Here is a 17768-nt window from a genome sequence, read left to right as displayed (position 1 = left end):
AGATTGCCAGTCAGGCAGAGCACCTTTGCAAAGGGGGGGGGGGGAGAACAGGGGAAAAAGGACACTGTCTTTTCAAGACATCTTTATAAGCTGCTGTTCTTTGGGGACTACAGATGACCCTTTCCTGATTGCAGAGGTGGAAAGCAATGGCCAAGATTCTCAGCAAAGAAGTGAGGACATGGGGAGTAGCCACCAAGTAAAGTCCCTCAGCTACCAAACACACGTTTCTGCCACACACTGAGTTCACCTAGATGTCCCCAGACCACATCCAAGTACAATAAGGCCAAGCACCTTCTACCTGTTATACCTGTTCTTTCTGGATTGATACTGCTACATAAGAGGGCCTGTAAACAGTCCCTGGCTGTAGCCACAGCTGACACAAGACCTTTTTCTAAGACATCCCTGGTCACAGGCCTCCTGTAACAAACTTACATCCCAGCCCTGGGTTGGAGGAGGTCAGGGGAAGTGTTTATACAACAAGCCCCAGGTCACAGCTTTAAGGACCCAGAGAGCCCCCTGTCCACACTGCTGCCCATCACTTAATGCATAAGCTTTCTTCTGGAAAGACAAGGATATCAAACTTCTCCCCAAGCCTCAGCCCTGGGGCTGGAGAAAGGTGGGTCCTTCTTGGAGCCATAGGCATAGAAGAACAGATAGCCAACCCGCTCCTTTCAGACAACCACATATCTGACTCTTAGTATCTGTGAAGAGATTTTCTAACTTGTTCACAATTATTCCTACCCTCCATACCTGGGCCTGCACCATGAGGTGATCCCCTCCCTCAACAGGCACATGTGCTTAGCTGCTTGGTTGGTCGGATTTGGAGTGATGCCTGTTCTAACTTACTCTTTAGTTGTTTCTGAGGATGCCAGAAAGATTACAAGACATGGTCAGGAGGACCTTTTCCCAATTATGCCCGACACTGACCCCTTTGTAATGTTCCCCAACTCAGATCCCAGTTCTATCTACATCCTTCTGATTTGAGGTCCCAGAAAGAAAGTGCAAGGGGCATCCCCTACCCACAGTTTACTCCAGTGACAGCACCTCTGGCCCATGTAGATCTGGGGGGCAAGGGCAGCAGAGTTGCAAAGGGGGGGGAGGTGGGTGGACTCCTTTCCCTTCCTTTCCCTCCTCCCCCCTCTTCGTTCCAAATTGGGGGCCGGGCCAAGCAGTTCTGATTGGCTGGGGGCCGGGCTGCTGGCTCCCCCTCTCAGAGAGGCAGAGTTCCTCCCAGCTCTGCATCAGGATGGTATAAAAGGGGCCCAGGCCAGTCGTCGGAGCAGACGGGAGTTTCTCCTCGGGACGGAGCAGGAGGCACGCGGAGTGAGGCCACGCATGAGCCGAAGCTAACCCCCCACCCCAGCCGCAAAGAGTCTACATGTCTAGGGTCTAGACATGTTCAGCTTTGTGGACCTCCGGCTCCTGCTCCTCTTAGGGGCCACTGCCCTCCTGACGCATGGCCAAGAAGAAGACAGTAAGTCCAAACTCTGGGGAGTTTACGGCTTCTTGGTAACGAGTTCAGCGTAGGGGTCTTAGCAATTAAGACTTAAACGGAAGCGCAGGGGTGCTCCAGAGTCAGGGATGGGAAGGTGATGGAGAGGAACCGGGAAGAGAGAGGTCACCCTGGTGAGCAGATGAGGGCGAGCAGTTCTTAGAAGTGGAGCCGTGGATGAGATGGCACAGCAGGAAATTTCAAGCACCCATCTGTAGCACAACAGGAAAAGTGGGAATCTGGGCACTGATTGGAGAAGAATACGTCGAAGATGAAATAAGGCCTCTGGAATAGAGATTCGGAGTTCAAGATGTAAAAGCTATCAAAAAGGCTGCGGGATGATTCATAAGGAAAGATTGTTTGCCCTCTCTGCAGGCTAGACAGTGTTGCTGAGGCCTCCGGGGTGCTGGGCTCTGGGGGGGGGGGAGGGGGAGGGGACGCACGGAGAGGGCGGTTGAGAAAGTTTGGCTAAGACTTAACTGGGCGCGGTCCCTGTGCCTCCTGCTGGTCAACCTTGAGCACTACGAGTCCTGGTGCAGCACTTAAAAGCGCACGGGCTGAAGAGGGAAAACCTAGGTTATTGCCGGGCGTGGACCCTCATCTCCAGACTAGGAAAATAAAAACAGGGAATGGATGGGGTAGCTCTGGTCTTTGAAAGAAGTGACCCAGGCCGAGTAAAATTGGTTCCGCTCGGTGCATTGCTTAGTGTTGCCCGCCACCTAGTGGTTGCCTTGATCCGGTACTAAGGCGGTGGGCGTGGTTAACTAATTATTACTATTTGTAGACTATTTGTAGAGTTCTTTGGCTAAGGAGAGATTCCAAAGTAGTACTGGCTTTGAAGGACTTGTCTAGATAGCAAGCTTTTAAGATTCCTGGGAGCTGGGAATTAGGATATATCTAACTTTAGGGATACATTTTACTACTCTGGACAGGGCTCCACGGAAATCAGCCCCTCCACGTTGTAGCGCCGCCCATTCCGTCCCACCTGTCCAGGGAAGGGGGTGGGACTAGGGCTGGAATTCGCCTTCTCTCCTCCCACCCCTGCCTCCAGTATCCGTGCAAATCACGTCCCACGGGTCCCCACCTACTGTGTAGGAGCCCTCCTACACTTCTTCAGGAGGCTTTTTATTTCATTTGGTTCCCGCGCGCGTGGGCTGAAGTTGAGTTTGGAAGCAACCCCAGTTAAAGCTTTGTTTAAATTCCTGAGAACTGGGAAGTTATAGTCCTGGCCAGGCGCCCTGGTGCTGTCACTGAACGCCGATACGGAGCAGATCTGCATTTAAGGTTTTGAGAATATAAAATAGGGGATGGGGGAAAAGAGGCAGGAAGTGGAAAATCTACGTGCGCCTCTTAGACAGGGGAAAGGGTGAATAAGGGATTCCTGATGCTCCGAGGTAAGGTCTCAGAGCCGCTCACATGCTGTGTCTCTTCCCATTTGCGCAGTCCCTGAAGTCAGCTGCATACACAATGGCCTAAGGGTCCCTAATGGTGAGACGTGGAAACCCGATGTATGCTTAATCTGTGTCTGCCACAATGGCACAGCTGTGTGCGATGACGTGCTATGCAGAGAAGACTTGGACTGTCCCAACCCCCAAAAACGGGAGGGCGAGTGCTGTGCTTTCTGCCCAGAAGAATATGGTACGGTTCTGGTCCTAGGGTTAAGGGAGATCGGAGTCCCTCCTTTGCCTGTGTCTTGAAAGCCTATAACACCTTAGCAAATTTACTTTTAACTGCACATTTTTCTCCCCAGAATCACCAGACTCAGAAGTCATAGGAGTTGAGGTAATAGTCTGCTCGCTACTTTTCCCCACTTGTCCACGACTCCCCCTGTCCTCCAATAGCCTCCAACTTTCTCTGGTTCTCTAACCTGTCTCTTGTTTCTTCACTCTCAACCCCACAGGGACCCAAGGGAGACCCTGGCCCCCAAGGCCCAAGGGTAAGCATCGTATTCTAAGTGAGCTGGGAAACTGGAGGGGACGTGGCTCTGTTTTGTGCTCATAGCAGCCCCCTCCATCTCTTGGTGCAGGGACCCGTTGGCCCCCCTGGAAAAGATGGCATCCCTGGAAATCCTGGACTTCCTGGTCCTCCTGGTCTCCCTGGGCCCCCCGGACCCCCTGGTCTTGGAGGAGTAAGTACATCTTGGAGACCCCAGCCCGGTGTGTCTCCCCGTTTTGTTTGTTTGTTTGTTTTTCCTTGCTTTGGTTTCGTCAGACATAACTTTATATTTTTTAAATAATCATAAACTTACAGAAAAGTTGCAATGGTACACAGAACTTCTATTCACTCTTCAGCACAACTGCTTCGCCACTTTCTGGACACTCAGTTCTCTCTGCCTCTGTGTGTCCTGGACCATTTATAAAGTTGTCCAGAACATGACCATGCCTTATGCTCTTAAACGTGCTTCCTAAGAGCAAGTATATTCTCCTATGGGACCATAGCCCCAAATTTAATGTTGATCTGGCACTACTGCCTGATATGCAACCCCACTTTCAGACTTCACCAATGCCCCTCAAAATTCCTTTATAGCATTTCCCCCTTCCCATCTAAGACCACGAATGGCATTCCATTCTCTTCATTCCTTTGGTTCCCACGAATGTAGACTATTTCTGAAACCCTCTGTCATCTTTGACTCAGCAAGGTTTTGAAGAGTCTGACTGTTGGGCAGAGACAATTATTTTAGAGGTTCTTCTGCAGTTTTGGGATTGTCTGGTCAGATTAGGTTCCGTTGAGGTGTCTGGTACAGGAATATCTTACAGGCTATAGTGCTGTCTCTCTTAGTTAATTACTTCTGGAAGTCTATGTCTGTTTGTCCCGTTACCACAAATGCCTCCTGGCTTTCAGTTTACTGTCAGGAGTCCAATTTCTCATGCTCTCTCTCTCTCTCTCTCTTGTTTTTCTAGAACTTTGCTTCCCAGATGTCCTATGGCTATGATGAGAAATCAGCTGGAGTTTCCATGCCTGGCCCCATGGTGAGCCACCAGGGGGAGCAGTGACCACACAGAGGATAGGCATCCAGAAGAGAGAGGCTAATGATGTCCCGCAAGGGGGTGGTATGGATAGCTCAGAAGGTAAAGGCCACCTTTGGGACTTAAGATCTAGAGAAGATACAGGACAGACAACTGTGATCCTCACAAGAAGCAGTAGATACAGATCCCTGACACACTGCTTTTACTCAAGAAATCACAAGCCCCTCGTTTTCTTTCTGTAGGGTCCTTCTGGTCCTCGTGGTCTCCCTGGCCCCCCTGGTGCACCTGTACGTATCTAAGAGTCTTCATGTATCACTTTGGGCATGGACTGGGGGCGGGGAGGTGGAGATGAGGGCAGAAGGCTGGTAGACATCTGTTGTAAAAGGGAGACCGCCTGGAAGGAACCTACCTTTCTGAGCCTACCCTTCTCTCATGTTCTTCAGGGTCCTCAAGGTTTCCAAGGCCCCCCTGGTGAACCTGGCGAGCCTGGCGCTTCGGTAAGTTAGTCCTCCATGCCAACACACCCCCGTCTCCACAAGTTCTCCTGTGAAAAGTCACCCATACTGAATGAGGAGTAATTTGTCACTTCCTCATTCCAATCCTCTTCCTTGTTGTCTCTCATCTTGGAGTTCTAACTGCTTCTCCTGTCTCCTCCAGGGTCCAATGGGTCCCCGAGGTCCCCCTGGCCCTCCTGGCAAGAATGGAGATGATGTAAGTACCCCCAGGGAAAGATACTACCGCTTCTCTATGTGGGTCCTGAAATCCTCCCAGCAGGGTCTCACCACCAATAACCAGGGGAAGAGAACTCAAGTTCTCCCTGGTACCCAGATGGCCCTTGGCAGTGATCTTTCCACTTAATAGAATATTTTAGTGAGGCAGCCCCCATCCCCACCTGCATCTTCACCCCCATTCTCATCCTCATCTCCATCCCTTGGAGTAATCCAGGTTTGAGAGCTCTGGGTGAGCAGATGTGGAAATGAATCCCACTGAGAGGAATTCCTTCAAAGGTATTCAAATGTCACCAAAGTTTTCACTGTAGATCTAAACTGAGTTTTAGGTTAGAAGTTAGATTTGGTCCCTTAAACCAAATCCACCCTTCAATAACTACCAATAAACCTGAGCCCTTCCACCCTTTCCCAGTATGGGGGATAGAAGGGCATTGCCATAATGGCCTTTTCTCTCTACAGGGGGAAGCTGGCAAGCCTGGCCGTCCTGGTGAGCGTGGACCTCCTGGGCCTCAGGTGAGCAGAATATGAGTGTGGCCCAGGGCTTACTGCACTGGAGATGTATTTAGGAGCAGTATTCACAGAGCCCTTCCCTCTGACACCTTTATAAGACTTCATGTGCCTTTATCTCCAGGGTGCTCGTGGATTGCCTGGAACAGCTGGCCTCCCTGGAATGAAGGGACACCGAGTAAGTCTCTTTGGAGTCACTGAAGTCCCCAAAGTCCCAAGTCACCATTCTATCCCCTTCCCTAAGAGATCCTGTTGTGAATCATGATAGATGGTAGCTACAGATGTCTCAAAGGTCATAGGTTAGATATCTGAAAGAACTTCCTTTTGTGGGGGAAGAAGTCCCAATAAAGAGATTGGCTGGGATGATAGGTGAATTGGGGTCTAGTTTAGCTCAGACATAGGGAGATGACTGAAAATCTTCCAAAAGGTTTGTCAAATCTGTGTGTGTGTCAAAGTTCTATACTCCCCCCACCCCCACAGGGTCTTACTTCATCTTTTTCCTCATTAAGGGTTTCAGTGGTTTGGATGGTGCCAAAGGAGATGCTGGTCCTGCTGGTCCTAAGGTAAGATACTGTTGGGAGATCCTGAGCTACCCGCACCCCCAACAGTCCTGTTATTCGTGAATATGTCACTCTCTTCTCTGTTCCTAGGGAGAGCCTGGCAGTCCTGGGGAAAATGGGGCTCCTGGCCAGATGGTGAGTATGCCAGTAGGGGGCGCACCAGTAGGGAGGGGTAGGGTGAAGGATGGATGGAGGATGTGGAAAAGGGTGCCTCCATCTCACTCGACCTCCTTTGGTTTTGTTATTAGGGTCCCCGAGGTCTGCCCGGTGAGAGAGGTCGCCCTGGACCCCCTGGAACTGCTGTAAGTACTCCTGGCCCCTTGGATGCCCCTGGGCTCTGGTTGGGGGTTCCCCCAGGGACTAAGAGAACTAACTGGCCAGTGCTCAGGGGACATAATTGGGCTTCCCCCCTCTCTCTTTTTCAGGGTGCTCGTGGTAACGATGGTGCTGTTGGTGCAGCTGGGCCCCCCGTAAGTATGGCCTTGACTTTGAGTTTGGGAGTGGGGTGAGGCCTCAGGGTCAGCTCTTGGGGCTGACATCCTGAAACTTAGGAACTCTTAGTCTCCACTGTGTGGCTAAACTTTCATTTCCTTCACAGGGTCCCACCGGCCCCACTGGGCCTCCTGGCTTCCCTGGTGCAGTTGGTGCTAAGGTGAGCCACATTCTTTATTTGAACATGATTGTCATAGGTCAAGGGTTAAGTGTCACCTCAGATCAAAGAAGCCCAGAGTGGCACATTCCACAGCACCCTTATCCTGGCTCTCAAAGTTCTCATCCTTGCTCCCCCGCCCTCCAACCCCTGACATCCAGAAGTAATGCTGGGTGCCCCGTTCTGATGTGTCCTTTCCTCCAATCCAGGGTGAAGCTGGTCCCCAAGGATCCCGAGGCTCTGAAGGTCCCCAGGGTGTGCGTGGTGAACCCGGACCCCCTGGCCCTGCTGGTGCTGCTGGTCCAGCTGTAAGTGTCCTTCCTGATGCTGACCCCTGTGCTACTCACCAGCTTCACCGGTCCAGGCTGTCACTCACCCTCCTTTCTCTATGTGACAGGGAAACCCTGGTGCTGATGGACAGCCTGGTGCTAAAGGTGCCAATGTAAGTCTCTAACAGCCCCCCTCCTCCCCATGCCCACCTGCCACCTGCCACCTTCCCCATGCCCTCCACACTTGGGCTAAAATGTCTGTCTTGACTCCTGCAGGGTGCTCCTGGTATTGCTGGTGCTCCTGGCTTCCCTGGTGCCCGAGGCCCCTCTGGACCTCAGGGCCCCAGCGGCGCTCCAGGTCCCAAGGGTAACAGCGTAAGTATCACTAGCTCCAGTGCGCCCCCTTCTGGAGAAACATACACTTGTGAGCCGACAGAGTAACTCCGATTCTTACCCCTCTTTCTCTCCATACACAGGGTGAACCTGGTGCTCCTGGCAACAAAGGAGACACTGGTGCCAAAGGAGAACCCGTAAGTCACACATCACCCCTTATCTTCCTCAGCCCCCAGGACCTGGAAGCCTCACAGGAGGCTCCAGGGAGAAAGAGAGCCCCTGCCTTATACCCAGAAGCCCTGTTGCTAAGACGCCAGCATCACAGGCTTCTGGGCTTGTGCCCCCTCACCAAGGCCACTCCCTCTCTGCCCACTCCAGGGCCCTGCTGGAGTTCAAGGTCCCCCCGGCCCTGCTGGAGAAGAAGGAAAACGAGGAGCCCGTGGTGAGCCTGGACCCAGTGGCCTCCCCGGACCTCCTGGCGAGCGTGTAAGCGTCCTGTGTCTCTCCTCCTTTGCTCTGAGTGCTTGTTCAGTGCTGCGGTGGTGATTGACATCACTGGCCTTTTTTCTTCTCCCTGCAGGGTGGACCTGGTAGCCGTGGTTTCCCTGGTGCTGATGGTATTGCTGGCCCCAAGGTAATGTCTCTTCCTGGCAAAGAAGCTGACTCCCCAGCTGCCTGATATCACCTCCCCAACAGTACAGTTTACATCTACCTGCACTCACGTCTGCAACTGTGCTCCGCGCTACCTGCGCCCATGGCTGTATCTCCCTCCTCCTCATGTTTGGCCTCTTTTTGGCATCCCCACGAATCCCCCTCAGAGTCCCAGACCGTCTCCCACCATGAAGAGGATGCTAACCCACGGTAATGAGGCCAAGGCTGTGACCCTGATGTGTCTGTAACTTCTCGCCACTTAGGGTCCTGCTGGTGAACGTGGTTCTCCCGGCCCTGCTGGTCCCAAAGGTTCTCCAGGTGAAGCCGGTCGCCCTGGTGAAGCTGGTCTCCCTGGTGCCAAGGTGAGAAGATTCTACATGAAACTTGGAGCAGCCTGCAGCTGGTGCTCCAGACTCCCCCTCCCATCCCCCTTCTCCCTTCATCACCCCCTTCCTCCTGCCCTCATTCGTGTTCTTTTGCCTCTCCCTAGGGTCTCACTGGCAGCCCTGGCAGCCCTGGTCCTGATGGCAAAACCGGCCCCCCTGTAAGTATGCCTGTTCTCTCATGCATGTATGCCTCACCCCTATCCTCCTATGTGCCTACCTTAGTCCTTACCACAACTCTTGTGCCTCCCATCCTCAGGGTCCCGCTGGTCAAGATGGTCGCCCTGGACCCGCAGGTCCTCCTGGAGCCCGTGGCCAGGCTGGTGTGATGGGATTCCCTGGACCTAAGGGTGCCGCTGTGAGTATTCAGTGATGAACACTGCAGAAACGGGAACAGGTGTAAGAACTCTACGGGCTTGCTGTGTTACCTCAGGCCGTTTACTGATCTTTTCTGGACCCATTAGTGAAATAAGAGACCGTTGACTCCATGATCATCATTGTGCCCTTGATAAATAAGTATTATTGCTAGGCAGGCTTCCCTGAACACAGATAAGATGGTCCTTTTATGTGATAGTCACACCCAAGTTTAGTAAGGAGAAGAGAGCCTTGAGATGACTGTTATTAGCAGTTCAGGTCACTGGAGGTGTGTGTCAAGGGGAAGGAAAGGGAAAGAGTGACCAGGAAGGAGACTTGAGAATCTGCTTTGGGTGCAGGAAGAGAGAGGCCAAGCATTAGATGCCAGCGAGACCTTCCCTCGACCCTGAAGCTTGCTAACCTCATGTAGTCTTCTCGAACAGAAAGCCCCCTGGGAATGCTCACTATATTGAGAGGTCCTCAGCTGTAATGAGTCTCAACCCATGACCCTTAATCTTGCCTTCCTTTCTACACAGGGAGAACCTGGAAAGGCTGGAGAGCGAGGTGTTCCTGGACCCCCTGGTGCTGTTGTAAGTATTTCTTTTGAGTCTCTGTCACCTTTCTGCCCCTGCCTGTGACATACACCATCCTCACATGGCAGTAGTCTGCAGCCACTGTGAGAGCATCAGAAGTCACCAGTGGGCTCTGCTGTGTCTCAGAGGTCCAGTCCCTACCCGCTGCTGCCATCTGCCACACTAAATTTGTCACCTTCTCCCCACAGGGTCCTGCTGGCAAAGATGGAGAAGCTGGAGCTCAGGGAGCCCCTGGCCCTGCTGTAAGTATCCCTGTCTGCAAGCCCTGGGGGAGCAGGAAAGGTGGGACCTTGCCTCCTTTCTCCGTGGACTGTTCATGACCACTGCCTCTTCTCTATGACAGGGTCCTGCTGGTGAGAGAGGTGAACAAGGTCCTGCTGGCTCCCCTGGATTCCAGGTAAGGCTTCATGACTTAGGTTTGCAAGGAAGAGTGCAGAACGCTCCTTTGTTAACTGTTAAAGATTCTAAATCCTTCCTCTTCTCCCCTCCACCTCCCACCTTACAGGGTCTTCCTGGTCCTGCTGGTCCTCCTGGTGAAGCAGGCAAGCCTGGTGAACAGGTAAGAAGTAGCAGCTGGCCAAAAAGTGGGAGCATGCAAGAAATACAAAGAATAAGACCACCCACTGCCTGTAGCTGATCAGGAAACCACCAGCTAGAGGGATGGGGATTAAACACCAGGGGAGGACTTTGGATACACCAAAGTGTGAGGGCACTCACTACATATGGTCTGGCAGTGGCTGTGTGGCTTCTAGGCAAGGCGACTTCTTTATACACACTCCTTGAATTTACTTCAAGCCTTCCCATTGTAATGAGGAATTTCAGTTCTAAGTTGAGAATGTGTTCCTCTGGGCTCTAAGGACCAGCTCCTAGGAAGAGGGGTGGAGGCTCTTTTTCAGGAGGAGGTTGAGCTCACTGCCGTTCCTCTTTCTACCCTCAGGGTGTTCCTGGAGACCTTGGTGCCCCTGGACCCTCTGGTGCCAGAGTAAGTGAGCCCTCTCATGCCACTTCCATGACATCATCCCAAGCTTGGTCCTGTCAGAGCATCATGTGCCTTTTCCTTCCTTTCTAGGGCGAGAGAGGTTTCCCTGGTGAGCGTGGTGTACAAGGTCCCCCAGGTCCTGCTGGTCCCCGAGGAAACAATGGTGCCCCCGGCAATGACGGTGCCAAGGTGAGGGCATCATGGAAAGGGCATGGTGGTTGTGACCTAGACCAGAGTAGGGGCCCAGGGGTCCCAAGGTCAGGTCTGTGAGTTTGTCCTTCCGGTTGAAACCTGTGATCTGGGATCCACACATAAGGAGTCCTAAGTGAGCTCATGGCTCTGAGACATTTCTGGAACTCACTAATATTCTTTACTAAACAGGGTGATACTGGTGCCCCTGGAGCTCCCGGTAGCCAGGGTGCCCCCGGTCTTCAGGGAATGCCTGGTGAACGTGGAGCAGCTGGTCTTCCAGGTCCTAAGGGTGACAGAGTAAGTCAACCTTCCCTTCCCATGAGCCCTTGGTGGTTCTCATTTATCTCCTTGCTTTGCTGGTTAATTTAATACGTGTGATTCAGGCCCTTCTGATGTGTTACCATGGGGGTGGAAGTTATGGATCTCCCTGATAAAGGTTCCTTTATCACTCTGTAGAATTCAGGGCCCTCTTAACCCAGGTTCCACCTGAATCCCCAGGTAGACACCTTTAACCCCTGAAAGAATGTTGTGTCCTTGGCAGGGCCTCTTAGATATATCCATAGAACGCTGTAGCTCAACTCCTGGCCCCAGTCTGGAAGTCTCAGATTTTTTTCCCCTGTTTTTAGGGTGATGCTGGTCCCAAAGGTGCTGATGGTTCTCCTGGCAAAGATGGCGCCCGTGGTCTGACTGGTCCCATTGGTCCTCCTGGCCCTGCTGGTGCCCCTGGTGACAAGGTTAGTGGCTGCCTCTCCACCTTATTTCTTAACGAAATACTTTCTCTGCAAGCTCGGGGCTCTGCAGGGAAGGCAGGTCCTGCCATATGAAGCTGGTGACCCAGGAAGTTCAAGGAACCAGGAGGGAGGGATGGTGTCGTCGGTTCATCTCCCAGGAGAGTTCTGAGTTCCTGTCTCTCCCTCATAGGGTGAAACTGGTCCCAGTGGTCCTCCCGGCCCCACCGGAGCCCGTGGTGCTCCCGTAAGTACAGAAGACCCTGATAAGATCTCTGTTCAACCCTTCTCTCCTACCTGCTTTCTACCCCCACCCCAAACTCCATCCCTTCACTCCATCTGTCCCTTCCCTAAGGTTGAGACATTTCTCCAAAGTATTCTTCTTCTTCTAGGGAGATCGTGGTGAGGCTGGTCCCCCTGGCCCTGCTGGCTTCGCCGGCCCCCCTGTGAGTATCAAGACCCTCTTCATTTTCTGTCCCCAGCTGAGACATGAGGCATGGGACCTTGGGTGATTGAATGAGGACAGAAATGTTACCCTGAGTCAAAGGAGAAGGGTGGGGAGGTAATAGTTGTCTCCAAGTGTCTCTACATCTCCAAGTCCCTATCTGTGGCCCCTCCTCTGAGGCCCTCTGCTCCCAGGCTGCCTCACCCACTCCTCCACCCTCCGTTCTCCCCCCTGCCTAGGGTGCTGATGGCCAACCTGGTGCGAAAGGTGAACCTGGTGATACTGGTGTTAAAGGTGACGCTGGTCCTCCTGGCCCTGCTGGTCCTGCTGGACCCCCCGGCCCCATTGTAAGTATCTCATCTTCTACACATAAGCTTTTGGTAGCCTTGGACTTGGGGCTAGCCTGAGTCTCATACCTTGACACTCTCTTACAGGGTAATGTTGGTGCTCCGGGACCCAAAGGTTCTCGTGGTGCTGCTGGGCCCCCTGTGAGTATCATCCACATCTCTGTCACGACTCCCCAGAGGCAGAGACTGGAGGAGATGAGGCCAGGTAACAAGTGACTGTTCACTTCTGCTCACCCAATGTTCTCTCCTGCCAGGGTGCTACTGGTTTCCCTGGTGCTGCTGGTCGTGTTGGTCCCCCTGGTCCCTCTGTGAGTATCTGTGGTTCTGGAGTGGGGATGAGGTGAGACATGCACTGTCAGGACAGCAGGCCTGACTGGAGCATGCCACTGTGATGCTTTGGAAGCCTGGACTCTGACAGTCCCTCTTGTGCCCATCAAGGGAAATGCTGGACCACCCGGCCCTCCTGGTCCTGTTGGCAAAGAAGGGGGCAAAGGTCCCCGTGGTGAGACTGGTCCCGCTGGACGTCCTGGTGAAGTTGGTCCCCCAGGTCCCCCTGGCCCTGCTGGTGAGAAAGGATCTCCTGGTGCTGATGGACCTGCTGTAAGTGCTAGCTCAGATCTCTATATTTCTGGAGCGTTCCAGAGTTGTGTATGTTTCCTGTGCCACTGTAAGCCCTTCTCACCCCTGTCTGCCTCCCACAGGGCTCTCCTGGTACTCCTGGACCTCAGGGTATTGCTGGACAGCGTGGTGTGGTCGGTCTTCCCGGTCAGAGAGGAGAAAGAGGCTTCCCTGGTCTTCCTGGCCCCTCTGTGAGTGTTCCTTCATCTTGGGGTCTCCAAAAAGAATCACCCTAGGACTTCGTTATTAGAAGGGGCAGGGTAGCAGCGGTGGAGACAAGGAGAGGAAATGTGATAGAAGTGTTTTCATGGTACCCAGGTGGTGGTGGTGATGGGGGCAAACACCTTTAATCCTAGCAGTAAGGAGGCAGAGGCAGGTGAATCCCTGAGTTCAAGACCAGCCTGGTCTACAGAGCGAGTGCCAGGGCAGCCAGGGCTACACAGAGAAACCCTGTCTTGAAAATCATACTAAACAAACACACACAAAAAAGGTCTCATGGCTCGAGCCACCGCATCTGATCTCCAGCCTTACTTTGTTCTTTAGGGCGAACCCGGCAAACAAGGTCCTTCTGGAGCAAGTGGTGAACGCGGTCCCCCTGGCCCCATGGGCCCCCCTGGATTGGCTGGTCCCCCTGGTGAATCTGGACGTGAGGTGAGCAGCCTTCACTCCCTAGCCAGTGCCCATGCAGGACCACTAGTCCTGTGCCTGACCTCTTCCCTGGAGTGGACTCTGATTTCTGCCCTTCCCTCTACAGGGATCTCCTGGTGCTGAAGGCTCCCCTGGAAGAGATGGCGCTCCTGGTGCCAAGGTAGGAGATCATGCCACACGTCAGGCTGGACTCTGCCCCGGCCCCACCCCAGAATGGACACTTCATCTGAGACTGACTGACCCTATCTTCTGTTCCTAGGGTGACCGTGGTGAGGTTGGCCCTCCTGGCCCCCCTGGTGCCCCTGGTGCTCCTGGTGCTCCTGGTCCTGTTGGCCCCGCTGGCAAGAGTGGCGAGCGTGGTGAGACTGTAAGTTGCTGAGCTCAGCTCAGACCTCTTCTTCAGGCATGCTCAAAGGCCTGAAAACAGATGAATTATCTCACTCAGGCTGGGGGAGAAGAGAGTTTGGGGATGTGTCTGGGCCCTTGGCCTCCCTGGAAAAAACAGTCATAACTTGGCCTTCATCTAGGCAGGACTCCATCTTCCCCAAGGCATGGGGTTTGCCCTAGCTTATCACATGAAGCCGGGCTCTGGGCAGGTTTAATTGGGAATCAGGAGAGGTGGCCACAGCAGAAGAGATGTGGGTTAGGAGGAGTCTAGCCGAGGGGAAGGCTCACCCTGAAGCCCTCAGCCTTGGCTTCCTCCAAGTCAGGATCTAACACACGATTTTCTCTCCAGGGTCCTGCTGGTCCTGCTGGTCCCATTGGCCCTGCTGGCGCCCGTGGTCCTACTGTAAGTGTCCCATGCCAACCTCATGCCCTCTGAACACTGGCCCAGATGTGAACAGTATTCCACTCAACACTTGATGTGAACTTGCACCTGACAGCCTGTCTCTTCCTCTCTTTTAGGGACCCCAAGGCCCCCGTGGTGACAAGGGTGAGACAGGCGAACAAGGTGACAGAGGCATAAAGGGTCATCGTGGCTTCTCTGGTCTCCAGGGTCCTCCTGGCGCTCCTGTGAGTATATTCAACTTTCACAGCCTTGGCTACCATCAGGCCTTTCCACCATATCCTGGTACAGACTACACAGTGGGAGCGGAGCACTTGCCTCAGTGTCTACACTAGATAGACATTCTGATTCCTTCCTAGTGAGAGTGAGGGGCAGGAGAGAGAAAGAGAGAGAGAGAGAGAGAGAGAGAGAGAGAGAGACAGACAGACAGACAGACACAGACACAGACACAGACACAGACACAGACACAGACACAGACACAAACCACGCAAGTTCAAGGATTGTGTGAGTGGTCTGGATTTCTAGAATGAGGGGACGTGTTTGTTACCCCCACTGCCCCTGCCCTGAACTGCTTTTCTCTGTCCCTTAGGGTTCTCCCGGTGAACAAGGTCCCTCTGGAGCTTCTGGTCCTGCAGGTCCCCGGGTAAGTTACACCTTCCATTACTTCTTCCTGGGTCCCTCCCTGTCTTGGTTACTTTCAGGTATCCCTCTGTTCTCCAGTGAAGAGTTCAGAGACCAGACAGTGGGTGGGGAGAAACAGAATCTTGGTCTTACAGAGCCTTTGGCCTTCCGATCTCTGCCCCTTGCAAGCCTAGCCATAGGAACTAGTTGAGGACACCCTTTGGGACAGAAGCAGAGATTGGGCAGAGCCAGCAGTCGGGGGAATGGGGAATGCTTCTGAGACAGAATTGGGGGCTGCCTTGGGTTTCTAGCCACTTTTTCTAACCATCTCTTTATTCCCAGGGTCCCCCTGGCTCTGCTGGTTCTCCTGGCAAAGATGGACTCAACGGTCTCCCTGGCCCCATTGGTCCCCCTGGTCCTCGAGGTCGCACTGGTGATAGCGGTCCTGCTGTAAGTAGATCCACATCCTCTGCCTCATGACCCTCCCCCCTCCAAGAAGCCTTGAATACCAGTAAACCTTGATCTCCTTTCTCTACACAGGGTCCCCCCGGCCCTCCTGGACCCCCTGGCCCTCCTGGTCCTCCCAGCGGTGGTTATGACTTCAGCTTCCTGCCTCAGCCACCTCAAGAGAAGGCTCATGATGGTGGCCGCTACTACCGGGCCGATGATGCCAACGTGGTCCGTGACCGTGACCTTGAGGTGGACACCACCCTCAAGAGCCTGAGCCAGCAGATTGAGAACATCCGCAGCCCCGAAGGCAGCCGCAAGAACCCCGCCCGCACATGCCGTGACCTCAAGATGTGCCACTCTGACTGGAAGAGCGGTAAGAACTAACTCTAGCTGCCTCCCCTCCCCCATCCTCTTCTGCCCACCTTGCTGCATCCGCCATGTTTTTATGCAAACCACTTTCCATATGGTGCTGGCTGCCTACTTCTCCTGACTCCTGCATTGCCCTGCCCACTTCAGGAGAGTACTGGATCGACCCTAACCAAGGCTGCAACCTGGACGCCATCAAGGTCTACTGCAATATGGAGACAGGTCAGACCTGTGTGTTCCCCACTCAGCCCTCTGTGCCTCAGAAGAACTGGTACATCAGCCCGAACCCCAAGGAAAAGAAGCATGTCTGGTTTGGAGAGAGCATGGACGGTGGATCCCCGGTACGTGAGCCGAACCCCAAAGCCACTCTACAGGAGATGGGTTAGCTTTGTGTCCAGAAAGCATAGGAAGTCCTGGAGTGAATTTAATATCTGCTTAGTGGAAGGGCAGATACAGGTCTAGGACACAGAAGCCCTGGGTAGGAAAGACAGGGACTAGAAGGTCCACGTGACCGCTCAATCTCCCTCCCTTCTCTCTCTGGCCGGTGCAGTTCAAGTACGGAAGCGAGGGCTCCGACCCCGATGATGTTGCTATCCAGCTGACCTTCTTGCGCCTGATGTCCACCGAGGCCTCCCAGAACATCACTTATCACTGCAAGAACAGCGTAGCCTACATGGACCAACAGACTGGCAACCTTAAGAAGTCCCTGCTCCTCCAGGGCTCCAACGAGATCGAGCTCAGGGGCGAAGGCAACAGTCGCTTCACCTACAGCACCCTTGAGGATGGCTGCACGGTGAGTCTCCCAGACTGGGTCCAGCCCGTCTATTTGGGCATCTGCTTTAGCCTTCTGGCAGAGCAGAAGGAACTTCACTCCATCCCTGCCCTTGGTAATGACCCTCCCCTGCTGTCCTCATTCACTCCAGAGTCACACCGGAACTTGGGGTAAGACAGTCATCGAATACAAAACCACCAAGACCTCCCGCCTGCCCATCATCGATGTGGCACCCTTGGACATCGGTGCCCCAGACCAGGAATTCGGAATAGACATTGGCCCTGCCTGCTTCGTGTAAACTCCCTCCACCCCAATCTGGTTTCCTCCCACCCAGCCCACTTTTCCCCAACCCTGGAAACAGATGAACAACCCAAACTCAATTCCCCCCATCCCCCAAAAGCCAAAAAATGGGAGACAATTCCACATGGACTTTGGAAAACTTTTTTTTTCCTTTGCATTCATCTCTCAAACTTAGTTTTTATCTTTGACCAACTGAACGTGACCAAAAACCAAAAGTGCATTCAACCTTACCAAAAAGAAAAAAAAAAAAAAAAGAATAAATAAATAACTTTTTAAAAAAAAGGAAGCTTGGTCCTCTTGCTTGAAGACCTATGTGGGTATAAGTCCCTTTCTGCCCACTGGGCTTATGATACCCCAAATGCTGCCTTTTCTGTTCCTTTCTCCAACCCCTCTTGGGGCCTCTCCTCCATTGCTCCCCAAATTTAAGTCTCCCCAAAGACACAGGAAAATAATGCATTGTCTACCCAGCAAAGGCAATGCTGAAATGTCCCACCAGGCCCCCAACCCCCAGCCTACTTCCCTACCCAGCACCCTCAAATCCTGCCGGGACATGGGGTTCTTGGACTGTTGAAGGAGCCATCTGGCTTCGCCATGGCCTCTGCAACAAACCCCCCTCTTTGTTTTTGAGGGCCTGTGCTGGGGGAGCCACCTGCCCCCGGCAGGGGTTTGGAGCCAGGCAGGGTCACAGCAGACTGGAAACATCGGACATGCATGTGCAGGCTGGGTGGGAGAGACTGTTCTGTTCCTTGTGCAATTGTGTTGCTGAAAGACTACCTCGTTCTTGTCTTTGTGTGTCACCGGGGCAACTGTGTGGGGGCGGGGATGGGGGCAGGGTGGCAGCTCGCCCAGTTTGGTATCAAAGGTGCTACATCTCTGTGAAGGGGTGGGGTGGGAAGGAATTTCTGGTGCTATAGAGGCTGAGATGTTCCCTAGGCCAGCAAATGTTCCTTTTGTTCAAAGTATTTTTTTATTCTTTGTTTTTTTTTTTTTTTTTTAAATGGATAGGGACTTGTGTGAATTTTTTTTCCTG

At 53.2% G+C, this 17768-nt stretch overlaps 1 protein-coding gene across 1 annotated transcript; it reads left to right on the top strand.

Moving 5' to 3' along the window:
• Positions 1-1266: 1266 nt before the first annotated feature.
• Col1a1 (collagen type I alpha 1 chain) lies at positions 1267-17024 on the top strand. The gene is made up of 51 exons (XM_034507210.2): positions 1267-1474; positions 2936-3130; positions 3243-3274; positions 3393-3428; positions 3519-3620; positions 4393-4461; positions 4701-4745; positions 4902-4955; positions 5116-5169; positions 5646-5699; positions 5818-5871; positions 6203-6256; positions 6344-6388; positions 6502-6555; positions 6679-6723; positions 6852-6905; positions 7112-7210; positions 7300-7344; positions 7448-7546; positions 7648-7701; positions 7883-7990; positions 8085-8138; positions 8419-8517; positions 8646-8699; positions 8798-8896; positions 9429-9482; positions 9674-9727; positions 9829-9882; positions 9991-10044; positions 10423-10467; positions 10555-10653; positions 10846-10953; positions 11283-11390; positions 11578-11631; positions 11777-11830; positions 12069-12176; positions 12264-12317; positions 12431-12484; positions 12615-12776; positions 12878-12985; positions 13338-13445; positions 13549-13602; positions 13702-13809; positions 14179-14232; positions 14349-14456; positions 14819-14872; positions 15193-15300; positions 15391-15673; positions 15817-16007; positions 16217-16459; positions 16590-17024. Exons 1-51 carry the CDS (start codon positions 1396-1398, stop codon positions 16734-16736), a joined length of 4365 nt encoding a protein of 1454 aa, XP_034363101.1. The 5' UTR covers positions 1267-1395; the 3' UTR covers positions 16737-17024.
• Positions 17025-17768: the final 744 nt, after the last annotated feature.

The sequence above is a fragment of the Arvicanthis niloticus genome, chromosome 6 (genome assembly GCF_011762505.2).
Source record: "Arvicanthis niloticus isolate mArvNil1 chromosome 6, mArvNil1.pat.X, whole genome shotgun sequence".
NCBI lineage: Eukaryota > Metazoa > Chordata > Mammalia > Rodentia > Muridae > Arvicanthis > Arvicanthis niloticus.
Note: the sequence above shows the minus strand (reverse complement) of the source record. Positions and strands in the feature narration are given on the sequence as shown.